This window comes from Syngnathoides biaculeatus, chromosome 7 (genome assembly GCF_019802595.1).
Source record: "Syngnathoides biaculeatus isolate LvHL_M chromosome 7, ASM1980259v1, whole genome shotgun sequence".
NCBI classification, from domain to species: domain Eukaryota; kingdom Metazoa; phylum Chordata; class Actinopteri; order Syngnathiformes; family Syngnathidae; genus Syngnathoides; species Syngnathoides biaculeatus.
The window spans coordinates 5,808,137-5,825,563 of NC_084646.1; the positions used below are offsets into that span (position 1 = coordinate 5,808,137).

A 17,427-nucleotide genomic window follows, 5' to 3' on the forward strand; every position below is an offset into this window, starting at 1 on the left:
ATTATTATTATACTCTCCATTCTTGGTAACACGGGGTTGGATTTGCACTCCAAATTTTTTATACCGTACAGCAGTGAAATATCGCAGCTGGCAATGATCAAAATCCTATTAATTTAATTTACCCATCTTCTCTAAATTAATAATGATATTCTATTCTAGTCAAAGCCATTATTATGCTTTTAAAGCAATAAAAAAAATCATTGACATTTTTTTATTCCTCAAATATTTTTCCTCCCTTATTTCTGGTTTTGGTTTTAGATTTATGGTGGCCTCATCTAGGTTGTGACGAGCCTTTTATTTTGTGTCTCTTAAACTCTGGATTAACACCACAAAAGCAATTTTGGAACTTTAAATCACCATAATATGCTTATTCATAACGAGCTCCACTTGCCCACCAATTTAATTTTTTTTTATTATTCTTTAGTCATACAAACCTGGAGTTCTTTGAAGATTTCCTTCTACCTGCACCATAGCTCATCAAAAAGACTTCTATTCTTTTCTATTCTATTTTTATCTTTAAGGCATGGGGGGGGGTGTAATCGTGTGACCTTGTCATTGTTGTGGAGAAGCTTTTATTGTGGAGTTCCGAACGGAAGTAGCGCGCGGCTGCAGCGCGGATGGTGAGTTGGGGGGGGGTGAAAAAAAAACGTGCGCTCACACCTCTCATGCGCACAAGGAATAAAGGCGCGCGCCACGCACGAGCTGGAGATTTACCCCCCCCCCTCCCCACCCCCAACCCCCTCCCGCTCCAGCGTCCACGAGGTGACCAGCGGAAGGCTCTCTCTTCTTCTTTTTTTTTTTTTAAATCATTTCTTTTTCTCGGGCGAGCTCTCTTTTCTTCTTCTTTTTCTCACCCCCCCCCCAAAAAAAAAAAAATACAAATAACAAAACTTCAAGAAAGTCCCGAAAAGAAGCGATGGCGGACGACCCGAGCCGCGCGCGTCTCCCGCGGGTGTTTTTCGGGCGGCACAGTTGAACTTGGGAAGTCCGAGGGCGTGACGATGCTGCGGGAGATCCGCTGAGCGATGGGCGTGTTGGAGTCCAACTCCACCGGCAACTTGACCCCGGCGGCGGCGGGTTCCGGCGGAGCGCTGCCGCTGCCGGGCTACCTGGCGCTGCTCCTGTCGGTGCTGATGGGGACGCTGGTGGCCACGGTGGTGGCGGGCAACGCGCTGGTCATCCTGGCCTTCGTCGTGGACAAATCCCTGAGAACTCAGAGCAACTACTTCTTCCTCAACCTGGCCATTTCCGATTTCCTCGTGGGTGAGTTGCCTTCTTTGTACGCTCTCACATTTTGGACACCCCCCCCCCCCCCCCGCGCGCGCATCTTCCTCCCTGCAATCTTTTGTTCCACCCTACAATTATCTCTCAATCACTCAATATGGAGTACACTAGAAAGCAGCCAAAAATAGATGTGCTTTTTATGATTATTACTATTATTTTTTTTTTTTGGGGGGGGGGTGCTCTTCCTCTCACCATTTGTGCTGCTCTGATCTGCAGCACAAGGTGCCCCCCCCACCTCCCCTTGCACCCCCCCCCCCGCGCTCAATCAAACCACTGCAGGGAATCTGATTGCATTCCAAAACCGTCGCTCATCTGCCCCCTTGCATGTGTAAACTGACACGTTTGCCCCCCCCCCCCCCAATCTTCACCCTCATCATGATGTCCTCCGTGACGGCGCCCCTCCAGGTGCCTTCTGCATCCCGGTGTACATTCCGTACAACTTGACGGGCAGGTGGATGCTGAGCAAGACCCTGTGCAAGGTGTGGCTGGTCATGGACTACCTGCTCTGCACCGCTTCCGTCTTCAACATCGTGCTCATCAGCTACGACCGATTCCTGTCTGTCACCAGAGCTGTGAGTACACCCCCCCCCCACGCACCCCCCCCCCAAAAAAAAGACATCAGAAAAGACAACAACAACAACACACGAAAAAAAAAAAATCATTGCTTTTGGTGGTGAGGTGCAATTTTCACTGCGTCACAACGAGAGTCCTGCGTAATATTTGGACTGTCTACAAAGAAGTCAGGCACAACCCCCCCCCCCCCCAAAAAAAAAAAAAAAAAAAGAAACCCAAATAAAACCGAATGCAGCAACACGTCAGATTCGTGGTTGCCATGTCACCTCGGAGGTTCAGGGTTTGAATCTCGGGTTATGTGTTCCAGTTTGCATTTTGTCTTCGGGCAGACTGGGTCCTCCCACGTGCGGGTTATTCCGGACTAATTTGTTCATAGCTGTGAATTTTGGTGTGAACAGTCCAAGGTGTGCGCCTGTTCTTTTGTTTTCTGTCACCGGGGCTGCGGATACTACCGTCCCCCTCCCTGATGCGAAACCCCCCCCCCAAAAAAAACAAAACAAAAGATGTGCTTTTAATGCTGAGGCTCAATATTGGAGGCGCGGAGCACTGCGGCACGCGCAGAACTCTTTCTAATATTTTGGATGTGTCCAATTAAGTCGAACACATAATAATGATTGGGGCTGCAAGGTGCGCTAGCGGTCGGCACACGTGTCTCGCAGTTGTGTGCTTCAGGGTTTAAAACCTAGCTTACATGTCCTGTCCAGGTCTTTGCAGGAGTTGTTCTTCAAATACTTCAAATAAGATGACTCCCTCCGAGTCAGGGATGGGAAAGAAAAATTCAATAACTCACCGAGGTCGACTTAAAAAAAAAAAATAGATCAATGCAAAATTTCTGCTTCAAAGCTTCCGGACCCCCCCCCCCCCCCAAAAAAAAAAAAAAAAAAAAAAAGCCACGTTTGCACCACCTGAAGCCATATTTCACACAGACATTTATTGCAGGCGGACGCGGTGTTGGGCCAGCGATAAACTTTGCCCAAAAAAGACGGGAAAGCCTGTGAGAATATTTTAAAGACGCATTTAGATGTCTAATGTACATATAATATTTTTAGAATGAGTGAGCTGAATGCGAGTTCTAACCTAAAATGCTAATCGCTAGTGCGCTAATGCTAATTGAGATTGCTAACTGTTTAGCATTTTGGGTTCTCAACTTCCGTGCTAAAAATTTATACCGTACTCTCAGTGTCAACATATGCAGTCTGTCATAAATGAGAAAACATTTCTAAATAGTCAAAAAAAAGTGTGGGTATACAGGTATCAATGCAGCAGCTAAAATAAGTATTTAACACGTCAACATTTTTCTCAGTAAATAGACTTCCAAAGGTGGTACTGACCTGAAAATGTCATCGATTGTTGGGAACAACCCAAGTAATCATACATACAAAGAAAGTGGAGACACGGGGAAAAAGTATTGAACACATAAAGAAAGGGAGTTTAAAAAAAGATATGGAAAGCCAAGACAACACCTCGAATCTATCAATAATCAAACAGAAATTGTCAGTAGAAATGAATATCAACTGGTCGAGTCCCGATTGATGTACTTGGAAAAAGTCTGATTGGCAGGGTCTGAGTGAAGACACATCTCATGATTTTCTAGTGAGCACAGTTAGGGCAATAGTACCTTCGTGGAAAGCCAGTTTTATACCACAAATGGGCCTCGATCAGGTGTTCATTACAGGATTTCTGACAGAGGAGTGCAAGGAATAATCAGAAGAGTTTTCTAAGACCCATGCGCACTCACTATGCAAAACCACATTGCTGGGGAAAAAAAGAGCATGTCAAAGGTCGCTTAAAGTTTGGGGAACAAAATTTGGACAAGGAAGTTAAATACTGGGAGATTATACTTTGGTTGTTGTGCGCAAAAGTGTTGGATCCTATTTGGATCCCATAATACGCACCACGCTTGGAGGACAAATGGCACTGCGCATCACCCGAAAAACACGGGACCAATGGTGAAGTTCGCAGGTGGGAACGGGATTGCGTGGGGCTGCTTTTCAACAAATTGCCCTGGTAAACTACACATTATTGAAGGAAGGATAAATTGGCAAATGTACCAGGAAATTCTTGACAAAAATCTGCTGCAAGGATGATGAAAATGAAATGAGGGTGGACATTTCAGCAGGATGACCATCCAAAAGATGTGACAAATCTCAATTGGTGTCAAAGAAAGAAAAGTAAGCCAATCACCTGACTTGAATCCAACTGAAAATTTTGTGGAAAGGATTCAAAGTCAAGCGTCCATATAAGAAGCCCACGGAACCTTCAAGGTTTGAAGACTGCTTGTGTGGAGGAATCCCCCCCCCCCCCCCAAAAAAAAAAAAAATATATATATATAAAAAATACACCAGTGCAATGGATGCAACTCGTTTTTCCATACAGGAGGCGTCCTCAAGCTGTCAAAGCGAACAAAGGCTTTTGTAGTATTTAAGTATTTAAAAAAAAAAAAAAAACAACACCACTTTGTGTGTTCAATACTTTTCCCCTGTGTCATTTCCCATGATTACACACAACTGAATTTCCTTGGTCAGCTGGTAAAGCATTGGCCTCACAGTTCTGAAAATCCTGGTTCGATCCCGGCCCCGCCTGTGTGGAGTTTGCATGTTCTCCCCGTGCCTGCGTGGGTTTTCTCCGGGCACTGCGGTTTCCTTCCACACCCCAAAAAGATGCAACATTAATTGGACACCCTAAATTGCCCATAGGTGTGATTGTGAGTGCGACTGCTTGTCTCTATGTGGCCTGCGATTGGCTGGAAACCAGTTCAGGGTGTGACCCCGCCCCCTGCACGTCGACAGCTGGGATATGCTCCAGCACTCCCGTGACCCTTGTGAGGATAAGCGGCAAAGAAAATGGATGGATTAATTAGACACTCGAAATTACCGCGAGGTGTGATTGTGAGTGCGTCTGTTTGTCCCTATTTGCCCTGCGATTGGCTGGCGACCAGTTCGGGGTGTGTCCCGCCTCCTCCCCGTTGACAGCTGAGATAGGCTCCAGCACTCCCCGCGACCCCCGTGAGGATAAGCGGCTAAGAAAACGGATGGATGGATGAATTCCTTTGCTCATTTGTCCTACTTTGTATGTATGGCTCGCGGCCGTGTTTATGAATGAACGCAGTTCAATTCAGGACTCGACGGATGTGTGGCGGGTGGCGGCGTAGAAATACACGTATATATAATAAAATAATAATAATAATGGAATTTACTTTCAAAAAATCCAAGCCTCAGGTTGGGAATTACATGAAAGTTAGCGAAAATAAATAATAAATGGCCATAGGAGGCCTTCAAAGAGAAATTTGGGAGACAAATTACTGGGCATTTCATGTTCATTTGAGCGCGCCCCCCCCCCCCCCCTGGTGGCCGGCATTAGGGATTCATTAAGCATACGAACACCCACCGAGCCCCCCCACCCCAAGAGTCACGCAGTCACGCGTACGTTTGCTTGAAAGCCACAAGACCTTCTGTCATACAACCTTGAGTTGATTTGGAGAAGGTGCACAGCCAGTGAATACCAAGCAGCATTTTTTTTTGCACTGATTTATGGATGCATATTTGGAATATTTTAGGTGTGTTTTAATATTCACTTCAGGCACCAGCTGCTCCCTTTGACAGCGAGTTGGCCTACATTTTTTTTTTTTTTGGTTATTTTTAGTGTTTTGTCATTTTGAAATCATTTTTTGGGAGTGCAAATTGATTTGTCTTAATGGCAAAAACCCCGACTGGCATTTGCGTAAAAAATATATCAAATTTAATTTAGAAAATTTGGGGGGGGGGGCTTAGCGTCCCCCATTTTCATTTTTAAGAGACAAATGCAAATATCAGACAAATATTACTCAAGGCAACCGAAAATGCAATTTTATTTTTATAATTGTGATTTCATTTTTAAAGAAAAAAAATTATCCAATCACCCCCCTCACCTTTTTTTTTTTTTTTTTTTTTAAATCATGAAGTAATTTTTGGTAAATTTTTACCGATCACACCCGAGCTTGATTACCTCGAGCGTCGTCCCCGGGGCTTCCTCTTGGTGGGACGGGCCCAGAATACTTCACCCAGGAGGCGCCCTGATCAGATCGAGGAACCACCTGATTTGGTTCCTCTCAATGCGGAGGAGCAGCAGGCAGACTCCCCCCCGCCAATAACATCCCCCAGCTCCTCTTACTGATATTAAACAAGAATATTTTCCAAAATAGCTTACAAATTAGTTTTTACAAAAAAAATAATTAATATAATTTTCCAGAATAAGAAGGTTTTTTTGAGGAGGAAAAAATGTTTTTTTAAAGATAATAATAAGTTTGTATTCAGGAAAATAACATTTTTAACATTTCAAAAATTATATGTAAATGTATTGTTTTGGATTGCAAAAAGTGCCATATTTAAAAAAAAAGTGTTGAATAATTTCTAAGCTAATAAAGGTCTTTATCTACTTACTTAATATAAGACATATTGCTCAAGAGAAAAAAAATCATATCATGGCTACTTAGAGCACAAGGTGTCAAACTCAAGGCCCGGGGGCCAGATCCAGTCTAGTGTTTTGAGTTTAATGGGCTTTATTTTTTACTGATTGTAAACAAGAATATTTGCCAAACTTGGTTAAAATTAGTCTTTTAAAAAAAGTTACACTACATTTTTCTTTTTTAATATAATTTTCCAGAATAAGACGTCTTTTTTAAAGACGAAAAAAAAATGTTATTTTTTTCAAGATAATCAGTTTGTATTTCGGAAAATATAATTTTGAACATTTCAAAATTTCTATATAAATGTATTGTTTTGGATTGCAAAAAGTGCCATATTTTTAAAAAAAAGTGTTGAATAATTTCTAAGCTAATAAAGGTCTTTATTTACTTAACATAAGAAACAAAGTCATATTGCTCAAGAGAACTCATATCATGACTATTTAGAGCACTAGGTGTCAAACTCAAGGCCCGGGGGCCAGATCCGGCCTGCAACACGGTTTTATGTGGCCCGCGAAGCCAAATCTACAGCGTCAATTTCCACGATTCTTGTAAGAATCGGAACCAAAATTTCAAATCGTCGCGTATCATAAATACGAGCATTTTTGTGTTACCAAACATGAATAGTTGAAAAAAAATACCATTACCATTGGTTTCTGATTCCTAAACTCGTTCATGAATTGATGATGTAAATATGACGAGACGATTCAATATTTTTGTTTCACCAGAACTACAATGTGGCCCGCGAGAAAAATGAGTTTGACACCCCTGTCCCAGGGTGTCTCCGAAGGGGGGGCGTTCCTCCCAATCAAGCGGTTTCATATTTAATATATATTTTTAATTTAGTGTATAGTACTTATTAATCATTTGAAAGAGACATTGGATTACATTTTTTTTTTTGCTGGATGATCAAAGGCTTATAATGCCGTCAAATAGGTTCTAGACGTCCAATCAGGTTTTGTGATGACAAAAATTTGATACTAAATTGTTGTTTTTTATATATATATATTTAATACATTAATACAATACATTAATACATACATTATTTCCATTTCCATGATTTCCTGCGGGAATGAACATTGTTTTGACATCCGAACAAACCTGCAGTTTTAGAGGCGGTCAACTTCTTTTTACACTTGTATGACTCTTACCCACAGCCCAGGAACCAATTCTTCGTCCCCCGCGTTTCCGAATGAAGCCGGCCGAGCGGCAGTTTCGATTTGCGCCGCGTTTTTAATTTCTCGGACGGCGCCAGGCTCGGTCGGTCGCGCGCTCCCGCCAACTGCCGCGTGCCAGCGTACAGTACGCCCGTTCTTTGTTTTGTGCCTCTTAATTAGCCCTCGCAATTGCTCCGGAGGAACAGGAAACTGCGAGTGGCGGCGTTATTAGGAAGCCGAACGGGATCGCTCGTTTAAAAAAAAGCATCCAAATTATGGCCCGACAAGAGCGTGGTGTGGTCGTCATTGCCGGCTTTCATTTGGGGTAATCTGCCGTTTGTACTTTGGTGTACCGCTTTTCTCCACGCACGCGGGAAATGAACCTTGGCTAACTGTGTTAAATTAGCTTTTGAAGATGATTTTGGGGTGCTGTTGGGATCCCATTGCGGTATCCCCTTGAGCAAAGCGGGGTTTGGCAACTCAAGCCAAAAAATCCATCCATTTTCTTCGCCGCGTATCCTCACGAGGGTCGCAGGGAGTGCTGGAGCCTATCCCAGCTGTCAACGGGCAGGAGGCGGGGTACAGCCAATCGCTGGCCACGTCAAGACAAACAGCTGCACTCACAATCACACCTATGAGCAATTTAGAGTGTCCAATCAATGTTGAGTGTTTTTGGGATGTGGGAGGAAAACGGAGTGCCCAGAGAAAACCCACGCAGGCACGGGCAGAATATGCAAACTCCACAAAGGCGGGGCCGGGATTGAAGCCGGGACCTCAGAACTGTGAGGCCAACGCTTTCCAGCTGTTCCACAATCACACCTTGGGGCAATTTAGAGTGTCCAATTAATGTCGCGTGTTTTGGGGATGTGGGAGGAAACCAAAGTGCCCGGAGAAAACCCATGCAGGCACAGGGAGAGCATGCAAACTCCACACAGGTGGAGCCGGGATCGAACCCGGGTCCTCAGAACTGTGAGGCCAATGCCCACTCCAATCACACCTAGGGGAAATTTAGAGTGTCCAATGTTGCATGTTTTTGGGATCTGGGAGAGGGGAGGAAACCGAGTATCCAAAGAAAACCCACACAGGCATGGGGAGAACACGCAAACTCCAGACAGGCGGGTCCACGATCAAACCCGGATCCTCAGAACTGTGAGGCCAACGCTTCCAGCTGTTCCACAATCACCACCTTGGGGCAATTTAGAGTGTCCAATAATGTCGCGTGTTTTTGGGGATGTGGGAGGAAACCGAAGTGCCCGGAGAAAACCCATGCAGGCACAGGGAGAGCATGCAAACTCCACACAGGTGGAGCCGGGATCGAACCCGGGTCCTCAGAACTGTGAGGCCAATGCCCACTCCCAATCACACCTAGGGGAAATTTAGAGTGTCCAATGTTGCATGTTTTTGGGATCTGGGAGGAAACCGGAGTATCCAAAGAAAACCCACACAGGCATGGGGAGAACACGCAAACTCCAGACAGGCGGGTCCACGATCAAACCCGGATCCTCAGAACTGTGAGGCCAACGCTTTCCAGCTGTTCCACAATCACACCTTGGGGCAATTTAGAGTGTCCAATTAATGTCGCGTGTTTTGGGGATGTGGGAGGAAACCGAAGTGCCCGGAGAAAACCCATGCAGGCACAGGGAGAGCATGCAAACTCCACACAGGTGGAGCCGGGATCGAACCCGGGTCCTCAGAACTGTGAGGCCAATGCCCACTCCCAATCACACCTAGGGGAAATTTAGAGTGTCCAATGTTGCATGTTTTTGGGATCTGGGAGGAAACCGGAGTATCCAAAGAAAACCCACACAGGCATGGGGAGAACACGCAAACTCCAGACAGGCGGGTCCACGATCAAACCCGGATCCTCAGAACTGTGAGGCCAACGCTTTCCAGCTGTTCCACAATCACACCTTGGGGCAATTTAGAGTGTCCAATTAATGTCGCGTGTTTTTGGGATGTGGGAGGAAACCGGAGTGCCCGAAGAAAACGCACACAGGCATGGGGACAACACGCAAACTCCAGACAGGCGGGTCTGGGATCGAACCCGGGACCTCAGAACTGTGAGGCCAATGCTTTCCAGCTTTTCCACAATCACACTTGGGGCAATTTAGAGTCTCCAATCAATGTTGCATGTTTTCGGGATGTGAGAGGAAACCGGGGTGCCCGGAGAAAACCCACACAGGCACAGGGAGAACATGCAAACTCCACACAGGCGGGGCCGGAATCGTACCTCAGAACTGCGAGGTTAACGCTTTCCAGGTGAGCCACCATGCCACCCCCCAAAAATACTATCCATATATATACATAATTGGACACTCTAAATTGCCCGTCGGTGTGATTGTGAGTGCGACATGTCTGTCTATATGTGCCCTGCGATTGGTTGGCAACCAGTTCAGGGTGTACCCCGCTTCCTGCCCGTCGACAGCTGCGATAGGCGACAGCCTTGTGAGGATAGGCGGCTAAGAAAATGGATGGATAATAGTATCAATGAATAATTGGACATTTTATTTATATTTACATAAACGTCTCCGCTACATATCACTAAACATACAGGAGAAAAGAACTTTATTATGAGATTTCTGGATTTGCAAAAACACAAAGAAACTATTCATAACTAAAATAGTAAAAAAAACAAACAAAAAAACAAACATAAAAGAGCCTTTCATTTCATAACGCTTCGTTGAATGAAGGTAATTTTGTTCCATGAGCAAACAGCATCAACGGTGAATGTTTTCTCCCACATCTGCTCCATGTCAAGGTCATCCCAGTATAGATTGTTTTTCTTTTTTGGTTCCGATTCTGATGCGGCTCGGGATAGCGGGTGGGTATTGGTAGAAAAATCAATTGATTAGCATATCTTTCAATCAAACAAATGTTGTTTACATTGCCGTTTTCATAATAAAAAAAAATGCAACTCGAAACTTCTTCACAGAGATAAAAAAAATAAAATAAAATAAGGATTCGACTCCCCACATATTAATACACGCCAGGACCCGCGAGGCCTGATATGATAAAAGCATATCAGACCCTTCAAAAACCGACACTGAAATACACATCGGGGAGACGTTGCAGTGATCTTCAAGTAAAATAAAATAAAATAAAATCACGGTTCAAACTTAACTTATGCTGATTGGTTTTAGCGTGTTAAATAAATAAATGGTGACAAATGTCAACGTCCTTTGATTTTACCGTAAGCAGCCCTCAAAAAATCAAATAAAAAAATATGCGGACAGTCCTGGTTCGGAATATTTAATGAATACGAACTGCGTGTTTTTCAAATCTGGAGAGGAAGTCAGAGTACGTGGAGTAAACACGCAAATTCAAACCCGGAGCCTTCGAGTGCGATGCAGATATGTCAACCACTTGTGCTAGCTCCATTGGTGGATTTTTTTTTTAATTTGATTTGATTTTTATTTTTTTTTTTACATGTGGCAACAACAAAGTTCTCACACTGTCCTCACAGTTCTGAGGTCGCGGGTTCGATCCCGGCCCCGCCTGTGTGGAGTTTACATGTTCTCCCCGTGCCTGCGTCGGTTTCCTCCGGGGACTCCGGATTCCTCCCAGATCCCAAAAACACGTAACATTGATTGGACACTCTAAATTGCTCGTAGGTGTGATGGCAGGACACCTGGAAAGCGTTGGCCTCACAGTTCTGAGGTCCCGGGTTCGATCCCGGCGCCGCCTGTGTGGTTTTTGCGTGTTCTCCCCGTGCCTGTGTGGGTTTTCTCGGGCACTCCGGTTTCTTTCCGCATCCCAAAAAACATGCAACATTAATTGGACACTCTAAATTCCCCCGAGGTGTGATTGTGAGTGCGGCTGTTTGTCTCGCTGTGCTCTGCGATTGGCTGGCGACCAGTTCGGGGTGTGCCCCACCTCCTGCCCTTTGAGAGCTGGGAAAGGTTCCATCACTCCCCGTGACCCTCGTCACCCCAAGATCTACTTTTCAAGCGGCACGGTGGGCTCAGCTGATAAAGCGTTGGCCTCACAGTTCCGAGGTCCCGGGTTCGGTCCCGGACCCGCCTCTGTGGAGTTTGCACGTTCTCTCTGTGCCTGCGTGGGTTTTCTCCGGGCACTCCGGTTTCCTCCCACATTCCAAAAACGTTCAACGTTAATTGGACACGCTAAATTGCCCGTAGGTGTGATTGTGAGTGCGGCTGTTTGTCTCGATGTGCCCTGCGATTGGCTGGCGACCAGTATATTACCAGTATATAATATTCTGCCCGTGCCTGCGTGGGTATTCTCTGGGCACTCCGTTTTCCTCCCACATCCCAAAAACACTCAACATTGATTGGACACTCTAAATTGCTCATAGGTGTGATTTCGAGTGCGGCTGTTTGTCTCGATGTGCCCGGCGATTGGCTGTCGACCAGGCCTCCTGCCCGTTGACAGCTGGCATAGGCTCCGGCACTCCCCGCGACCCTCGCGAGGATAAGCGGCAAAGGAAATGGAGGGATGGACGCGGCGACAAAGACTTCAGGGCGCGTCCTTTGAATGGCGCGATTTCGGATGAGTGGCGATGAAGTGTCTCCGGAGCGATGCCATGACGACGAAAACGATGCCGATGATGATGATGATAATGATGGCGCTAATAGATTAAGTGCACGTGCGGAGACAGAAAGCGCAGATGTCTCTTTCAGCTACCCCCCCACCCCCAAACCCCCCAGGCCTAATACACCCCCCCCCCCCAGCGGCCCTCCTCCCGCGCTCCTCCGTCCGTCTGCGCTGACACAGGGTGGAATAAGCGCATCACGAGTGGCTTTTTTTATTTACGGCGCGGCTCCGTCAGCGCAGCGGCGCTCGGGGGCCCGTTTAAACGTTTGTCAGCTCTGCCAGGAAAGCCGGCGGCTGCGGCGCATCGATACGCGATTTATCGGCGGCGCCGGGGAAAGAGTTTTCAGCTGCCGCGCTTGCGCCTCGACTTACAGGCGCGCCCCCGTCTTTGGGAATTTTCGCCTATTCCGGTTTTACCATTTTTTGTTGTTGTTTTGTGTTAAGAGGCAAAATGGAGAAGAAGAAGAAGGGAGCTGCAAATACATTTTTTGCACAAGTGAAAGAAACAAAACAAAACAAAGCACATTTGAGTGCTACGTGCTGGCAGTGAACTCAACTCACGTGACCTTTTCGCAATTGCGCCTTTATGATCTCCACCCGCGGTCAATGGAGGAGCGTGTGTGGTCAAAATCAATTTTCTGATGAGTCAATACATTATTAATTGCATCATTATTTTTTTTTGCAATTAACGCTTTAATGGGCCCCCGGTAGATGTTCAGGATGTGTGCGAACGTCGTGTGCGTACGCCGGATTTTTACATACAACTAGTCAAAAATGAGAAATTAATAGTCAACAATTCAGAATGTACAGTGTAAAAAAAAAATTGCACATATACGATATAATTTTCGGCCTGCAAGCCGCAACTTTTTTCACACGCTATCAGCCCTGCTGCTTATTCGGTGATGCGGTTCATTTGTTCATTTTTTTTCTAACGTCCGCAAGGGGGCACTCGTTCGGAAAAGGTAAGAGTGAGACCGGTGGAATATATGTGCCGAGGAAGTGACTTTTACCGGTCCGTCCCTGTTAGCGCTTGCGCTAGCGTGTTACTGCCGTTTCTCAGTGATTTTTACCAGTATGTTTTTTTTCTTCAACCGGCCCTGTTGCCACAGTGGCGGTAGCGTTAGCATTAGCGCGGTGGCGCTAGTGTTAGCATTAGCAGGGTGGCGCTAGCGTTAAACTCTCTGCGTACCGTCTTTCTTTTGTAAATATCTCGTGTTTCACTTGCAGCTTTTCCATGGCTGCGGCCTATGTGTGTACCAAATGGTATTTCCTTTACAAATGTACTGGGTGAGCTCTGTCGGCCGGGAAAACAAAACTAAACATTTCCGAAATTGACCCCCGTGCCCGTGTTGTGACTCAGGTGAAATACAGAGCCCAACGCAACATGACCCGGCAGGCGGTGCTGAAGATGTTAGCGGTGTGGGCTCTGGCCTTCCTCCTCTACGGCCCCGCCATCATCTTCTGGGAGGCGGCGGTGGGCCACAGCGTGGTGCCGGCCCACGAGTGCTACGCCGAGTTCTACTTCACCTGGTACTTCCTGCTGTGCGCCTCCACCTTCGAGTTCTTCACGCCCTTCGTGTCCGTGGCCTACTTCAACCTGAGCATCTATCTGAACATCCACCGGCGCAACAGGAACGCGGGCCTGGGCCCCCCCCACGAGGCGCCGCCGCCCCAGCCGACCAAGAAGCAGCGGGACGGCGCGGCGTGGTCCGTGTTCTTCGTCAAGACGCGCAAGGTTACTCCGCTGTCCTTTTCCTTGCTCTGACTGCGACCTTTGACATTCTAGCTGTGCCGGAAATCGATGCCTAGTCACAAAGATGCCACCAGATGGCGATAGAGAAATACAATAGGTGACTTTTCCAGCGAATAAGTACTTTCATTAATTTTAGCAACACTAATTTGTTTTTTTTTCATCTTAAAAATAAAACAAACCCAGCCGTGGGATCCAAGTCAAGGTGTGCATGTTTAAGATTTATGTACCGTAATTTCCAGCCTACAGAGCGCACCTGATTATAAGCCTCACCCAGTACATTTGTAAAGGAAATACCATTTGGTACATACATAAGCCGCATTTGTGCGCCCAGATTGAAACATGAGGTATTTACAAAGAAAGACGGTAAACAGAAAGAGTTTCAAAGTTTTAATACCTTAGCTGAGCTTAACCTAGCAACAACACAGTAGCACGAATAGGGCTGGTAAAAAAAAAAAAAAAGAAAAACATACCGGTAAAAAAAAAATAAACACAGCAGCAATACGGTAGCACAGTATTAACAGGGCTGGTTAAAAAAAAAAACATACTGGTAAAAATCACTGAGACACGGTAGTAACACAGCAGCAACATGCTAGCACAGCGCTAACAGGGTCTTTAAAAAAAAAAAAAAACATTGGTAAAAGTCACTTCCTCGGCACATATATTCCACTGGTCTCATTCACACCTCTTCCGCTTGAGTGCCCCCTTGCGGCCGTTAGAAAAAATGCACAAATTAGTGGCAGGGTTGAAAGAGTGTGAAAAAAGATGCGTCTTATAGGCTGGAAATTACAGTAGATGTGCATTTTTTTTTTTTACACTGTATTTTCAGAATTTTTGACAAGTAATTTCTCATTCTTGACTAGCTGTTTGTAAAAATCCGGCGTACGCGCGCTACGTTTCGCACATCTCCCGGCGGCCCAGCCTTCCCCCGTCCATAAAATCTAGCCAGCTGTTCGCCACGATAATTACGCGACGCGAACGACGTGATTAGCGGCGGGGCCGCGCAGTTTTCATTTGACTGACGAGCGACCCGCGTTCGTGACGACACGATTCCGCTCTTTCGTCAAGGTGTCGTGCAGCGAGCCCACCGCCATCTCGGCCGTCATCGAGGACGACGACGGGATCTCGCCGCCGTCCGGCGCCAACGCGGACGCCAGCCAGATCCTGGCGCACAGGGAGAATTACTCGCCGGGGGGGAGGAATTCCAGGCTGTTCCAGTCCTCGCCGGCGTCGAGGGCGCCGGGCCGCCGGACGCCGGGATCCCGCCTCTCCCGAGACATCAAGATCGCCAAGTCGCTGGCCGTCATCGTGTGCACTTTTGGGATCTGCTGGGCCCCTTACACGCTGCTGATGATCATCCGCGCCGCCTGCAGCGGGACGTGCGTGGCCAACTACTGGTACGACATCACGTTCTGGCTCCTGTGGATCAACTCGGCCATCAACCCGTTCCTGTACCCGTTGTGCCACAGCAGCTTCCGAAGGGCTTTCTCCAAGATCCTGTGTCCCAAGAAACAATCCGTCCAGCCTCAGGTGGCGGAGGCGCAGTCGTGCTAGAGCCGCTGGATGCGCCAAACGCTCGAACCGATGCAAAAACTGACAAACTGTGTAAAGAAAAAAAAAAGGGGGAAAAAAGAAAAAAAAAAAGAACTTCACTTCTTTGTTCTTCCATCCCAAAAGTCCGAAATGAGAAGAAGAGGGAGGAAAAAAAAAGACTGTGAGGTTGCTCAAAGCACATGAAGTTAAAAAGCAGAAGAGCAGGGACCTCCGCCAAGGCAGGACAATCCCAAAACTTGTCCCCCCCCCCCCCCAAAAAAAAAAAAAAAAAATAATAACACACTTATTTGAAGTACATCCCTGATGGACCCCGATTTGGCGCGGAAGACTACAGCAGAAACTCTAAATATGATTTTTTTTAAATAATTGTTTTCATATAGGCACGGTGGAACAGCTGGAAAGCGTTGGCCTCACAGTTCTGAGGTCCCGGGTTCGATCCCGAACCCGCCTGTGTGGAGTTTGCCTTTGTGGGTTCCCTCCGTGCCCTCCGGTTTCCTCCCGCATCCCAAAAACATGCAACATTAATTGGACACTCTAAATTGCCCCTAGGTGTGATTGTGAGTGCGGCCGTTTGTCTCTTTGTGCCCTGCGATTGGCTGGCGACCAGTTCGGGGTGTACCCCGCCTCCTGCCCGTTGACAGCTGGGATAGGCTCCAGCATTCCCCGCGACCCTCGTGAGGATAAGTGGCAAAGAAAATGGATGGCTGGATGCACTCCGGTTTCCTCCCACATCCCCAAAAACATGCAACATTAATTGGACACCTTAATAAATTGCCCATAGGTGTGATTGCGAGTGCGGCTGTTTGTCTCCATCTGCCCTGCGATTGGCTGGCGACCAGTTCGGGGTGTACCCCGCCTCCTGCCCGTTGACAGCTGGTATAGGCTCCAGCATTCCCCGCGACCCTCGTGAGGATAAGCGGGAAAGAAAATGGATGGATGGATGATGTACTGTTGAAACCAGAAGTTTATATCAATTTTTTTTCCCCCTCACATGAAATCAGACCAAGCCTTTCCCATTTCAATTAGGATGACCACAATATTTTCTATTTGCATGATAATCATCATAATAATTTTTTTTTAAAAGCCAATTTGTTATGTTTTCTTTTCAAAGTCAGTAGTTGCAATACATCCAGCCATTTTCTTAGCCGCTCATCCTCACAAGGGTCGCGGGGAGTGCCGGAGGGGTTCGCCCTGAACTGGATGCCAGCCAATCGCAGGGCACACATAGAGATGAACAACCGCAGCCTCGATCACACCTTCGGGCAATTTAGAGTTGCATGTTTTGGGAATGTGAGGGGAAACCACAGATCCCGGAGAAAACCCACGCAGGCACGGGAGAACATGCAAACTCCACACAGGCGGGTCCGGGATTGAAACAGGGACCTCAGACCTTACAGCTGACCCACCGTGCCACCCGAAGTTTCTGTACATCCATCCATCCATTTTCTTCACCACTTATCCTCACGAGGGTTGCAGGGAGTGCTGGAGCCTATCCCAGCTGTCAACGGGCAGGAGGCGGGGTACACCCTGAACCGGGTGCCAGCCAATCGCAGGGCACATAGAGACAAACAGCCGCACTCACAATCACACCTAGGGGCAATTTAGAGTGTCCAATTAATGGTTTCTGTACAGTTCATAAATATTTGGTACCATTGAGCGATGGACGGATGGAAAATGACACACAGTTGGATACCCAGGACTTTGCCATCACTACACAAAAAAAAAAAAAAAAAATCCAAAGAAAATTCAATACATGCTAACATGGATGTTAACCATTAGCTGCGAAAAACGTGACATTTTTGAGGTTCCGCTGTAAAATGGCCCAAACGACAAAGACCACTTGAAAATGCCTTAATTTTGTCCTTGACTCATTCACTGCCAGCCGTTTTGCACAAGCGAGTTGCCCGTATTGCCCAGTTTCCGAACATTTCCACTGACCTTTCGGATGCTTTTTTCCTCCTCAAGTTTGCAACACTCACTTTATGCTAACCAGTGCGATGCATACATTCTTCGTAACGTCATATTCAATGTGACGAGTAGAAATTCAGCTGCGTGCCTCTACAGGAATCTATTCGTCCGTATAGTGGTTCACAAATCAGAATTTTACAGACCCTCTA

General features: G+C 46.6%; 1 protein-coding gene across 2 annotated transcripts; it reads left to right on the plus strand.

The window, feature by feature from the left end:
• Window positions 1-890: 890 nt before the first annotated feature.
• On the plus strand, window positions 891-16,212 carry LOC133504064 (histamine H3 receptor). Of its 2 annotated transcripts, XM_061826237.1 has the most exons (5): window positions 891-1,263; window positions 1,690-1,856; window positions 13,367-13,536; window positions 13,639-13,741; window positions 14,825-16,212. In XM_061826237.1, exons 1-5 carry the CDS (start codon window positions 1,026-1,028, stop codon window positions 15,308-15,310), a joined length of 1,164 nt encoding a protein of 387 aa, XP_061682221.1. In that variant the 5' UTR covers window positions 891-1,025; the 3' UTR covers window positions 15,311-16,212. The 2 variants fall into 2 exon arrangements, with proteins under 2 accessions (XP_061682221.1, XP_061682220.1); XM_061826236.1 differs by having other exon boundaries at window positions 13,367-13,741.
• Window positions 16,213-17,427: the final 1,215 nt, after the last annotated feature.

Bases quoted from the DNA above. Each gene is read 5' to 3' on its own strand.
- LOC133504064 (XM_061826236.1), top strand. From the start codon at position 1,026: ATGGGCGTGTTGGAGTCCAACTCCACCGGCAACTTGACCCCGGCGGCG. The intron at 1,857-13,366 runs GTGAGTACACCC...GTTGTGACTCAG, and splicing joins TCCTGTCTGTCACCAGAGCT to GTGAAATACAGAGCCCAACG. The intron at 13,742-14,824 runs GTTACTCCGCTG...TCTTTCGTCAAG, and splicing joins TCTTCGTCAAGACGCGCAAG to GTGTCGTGCAGCGAGCCCAC.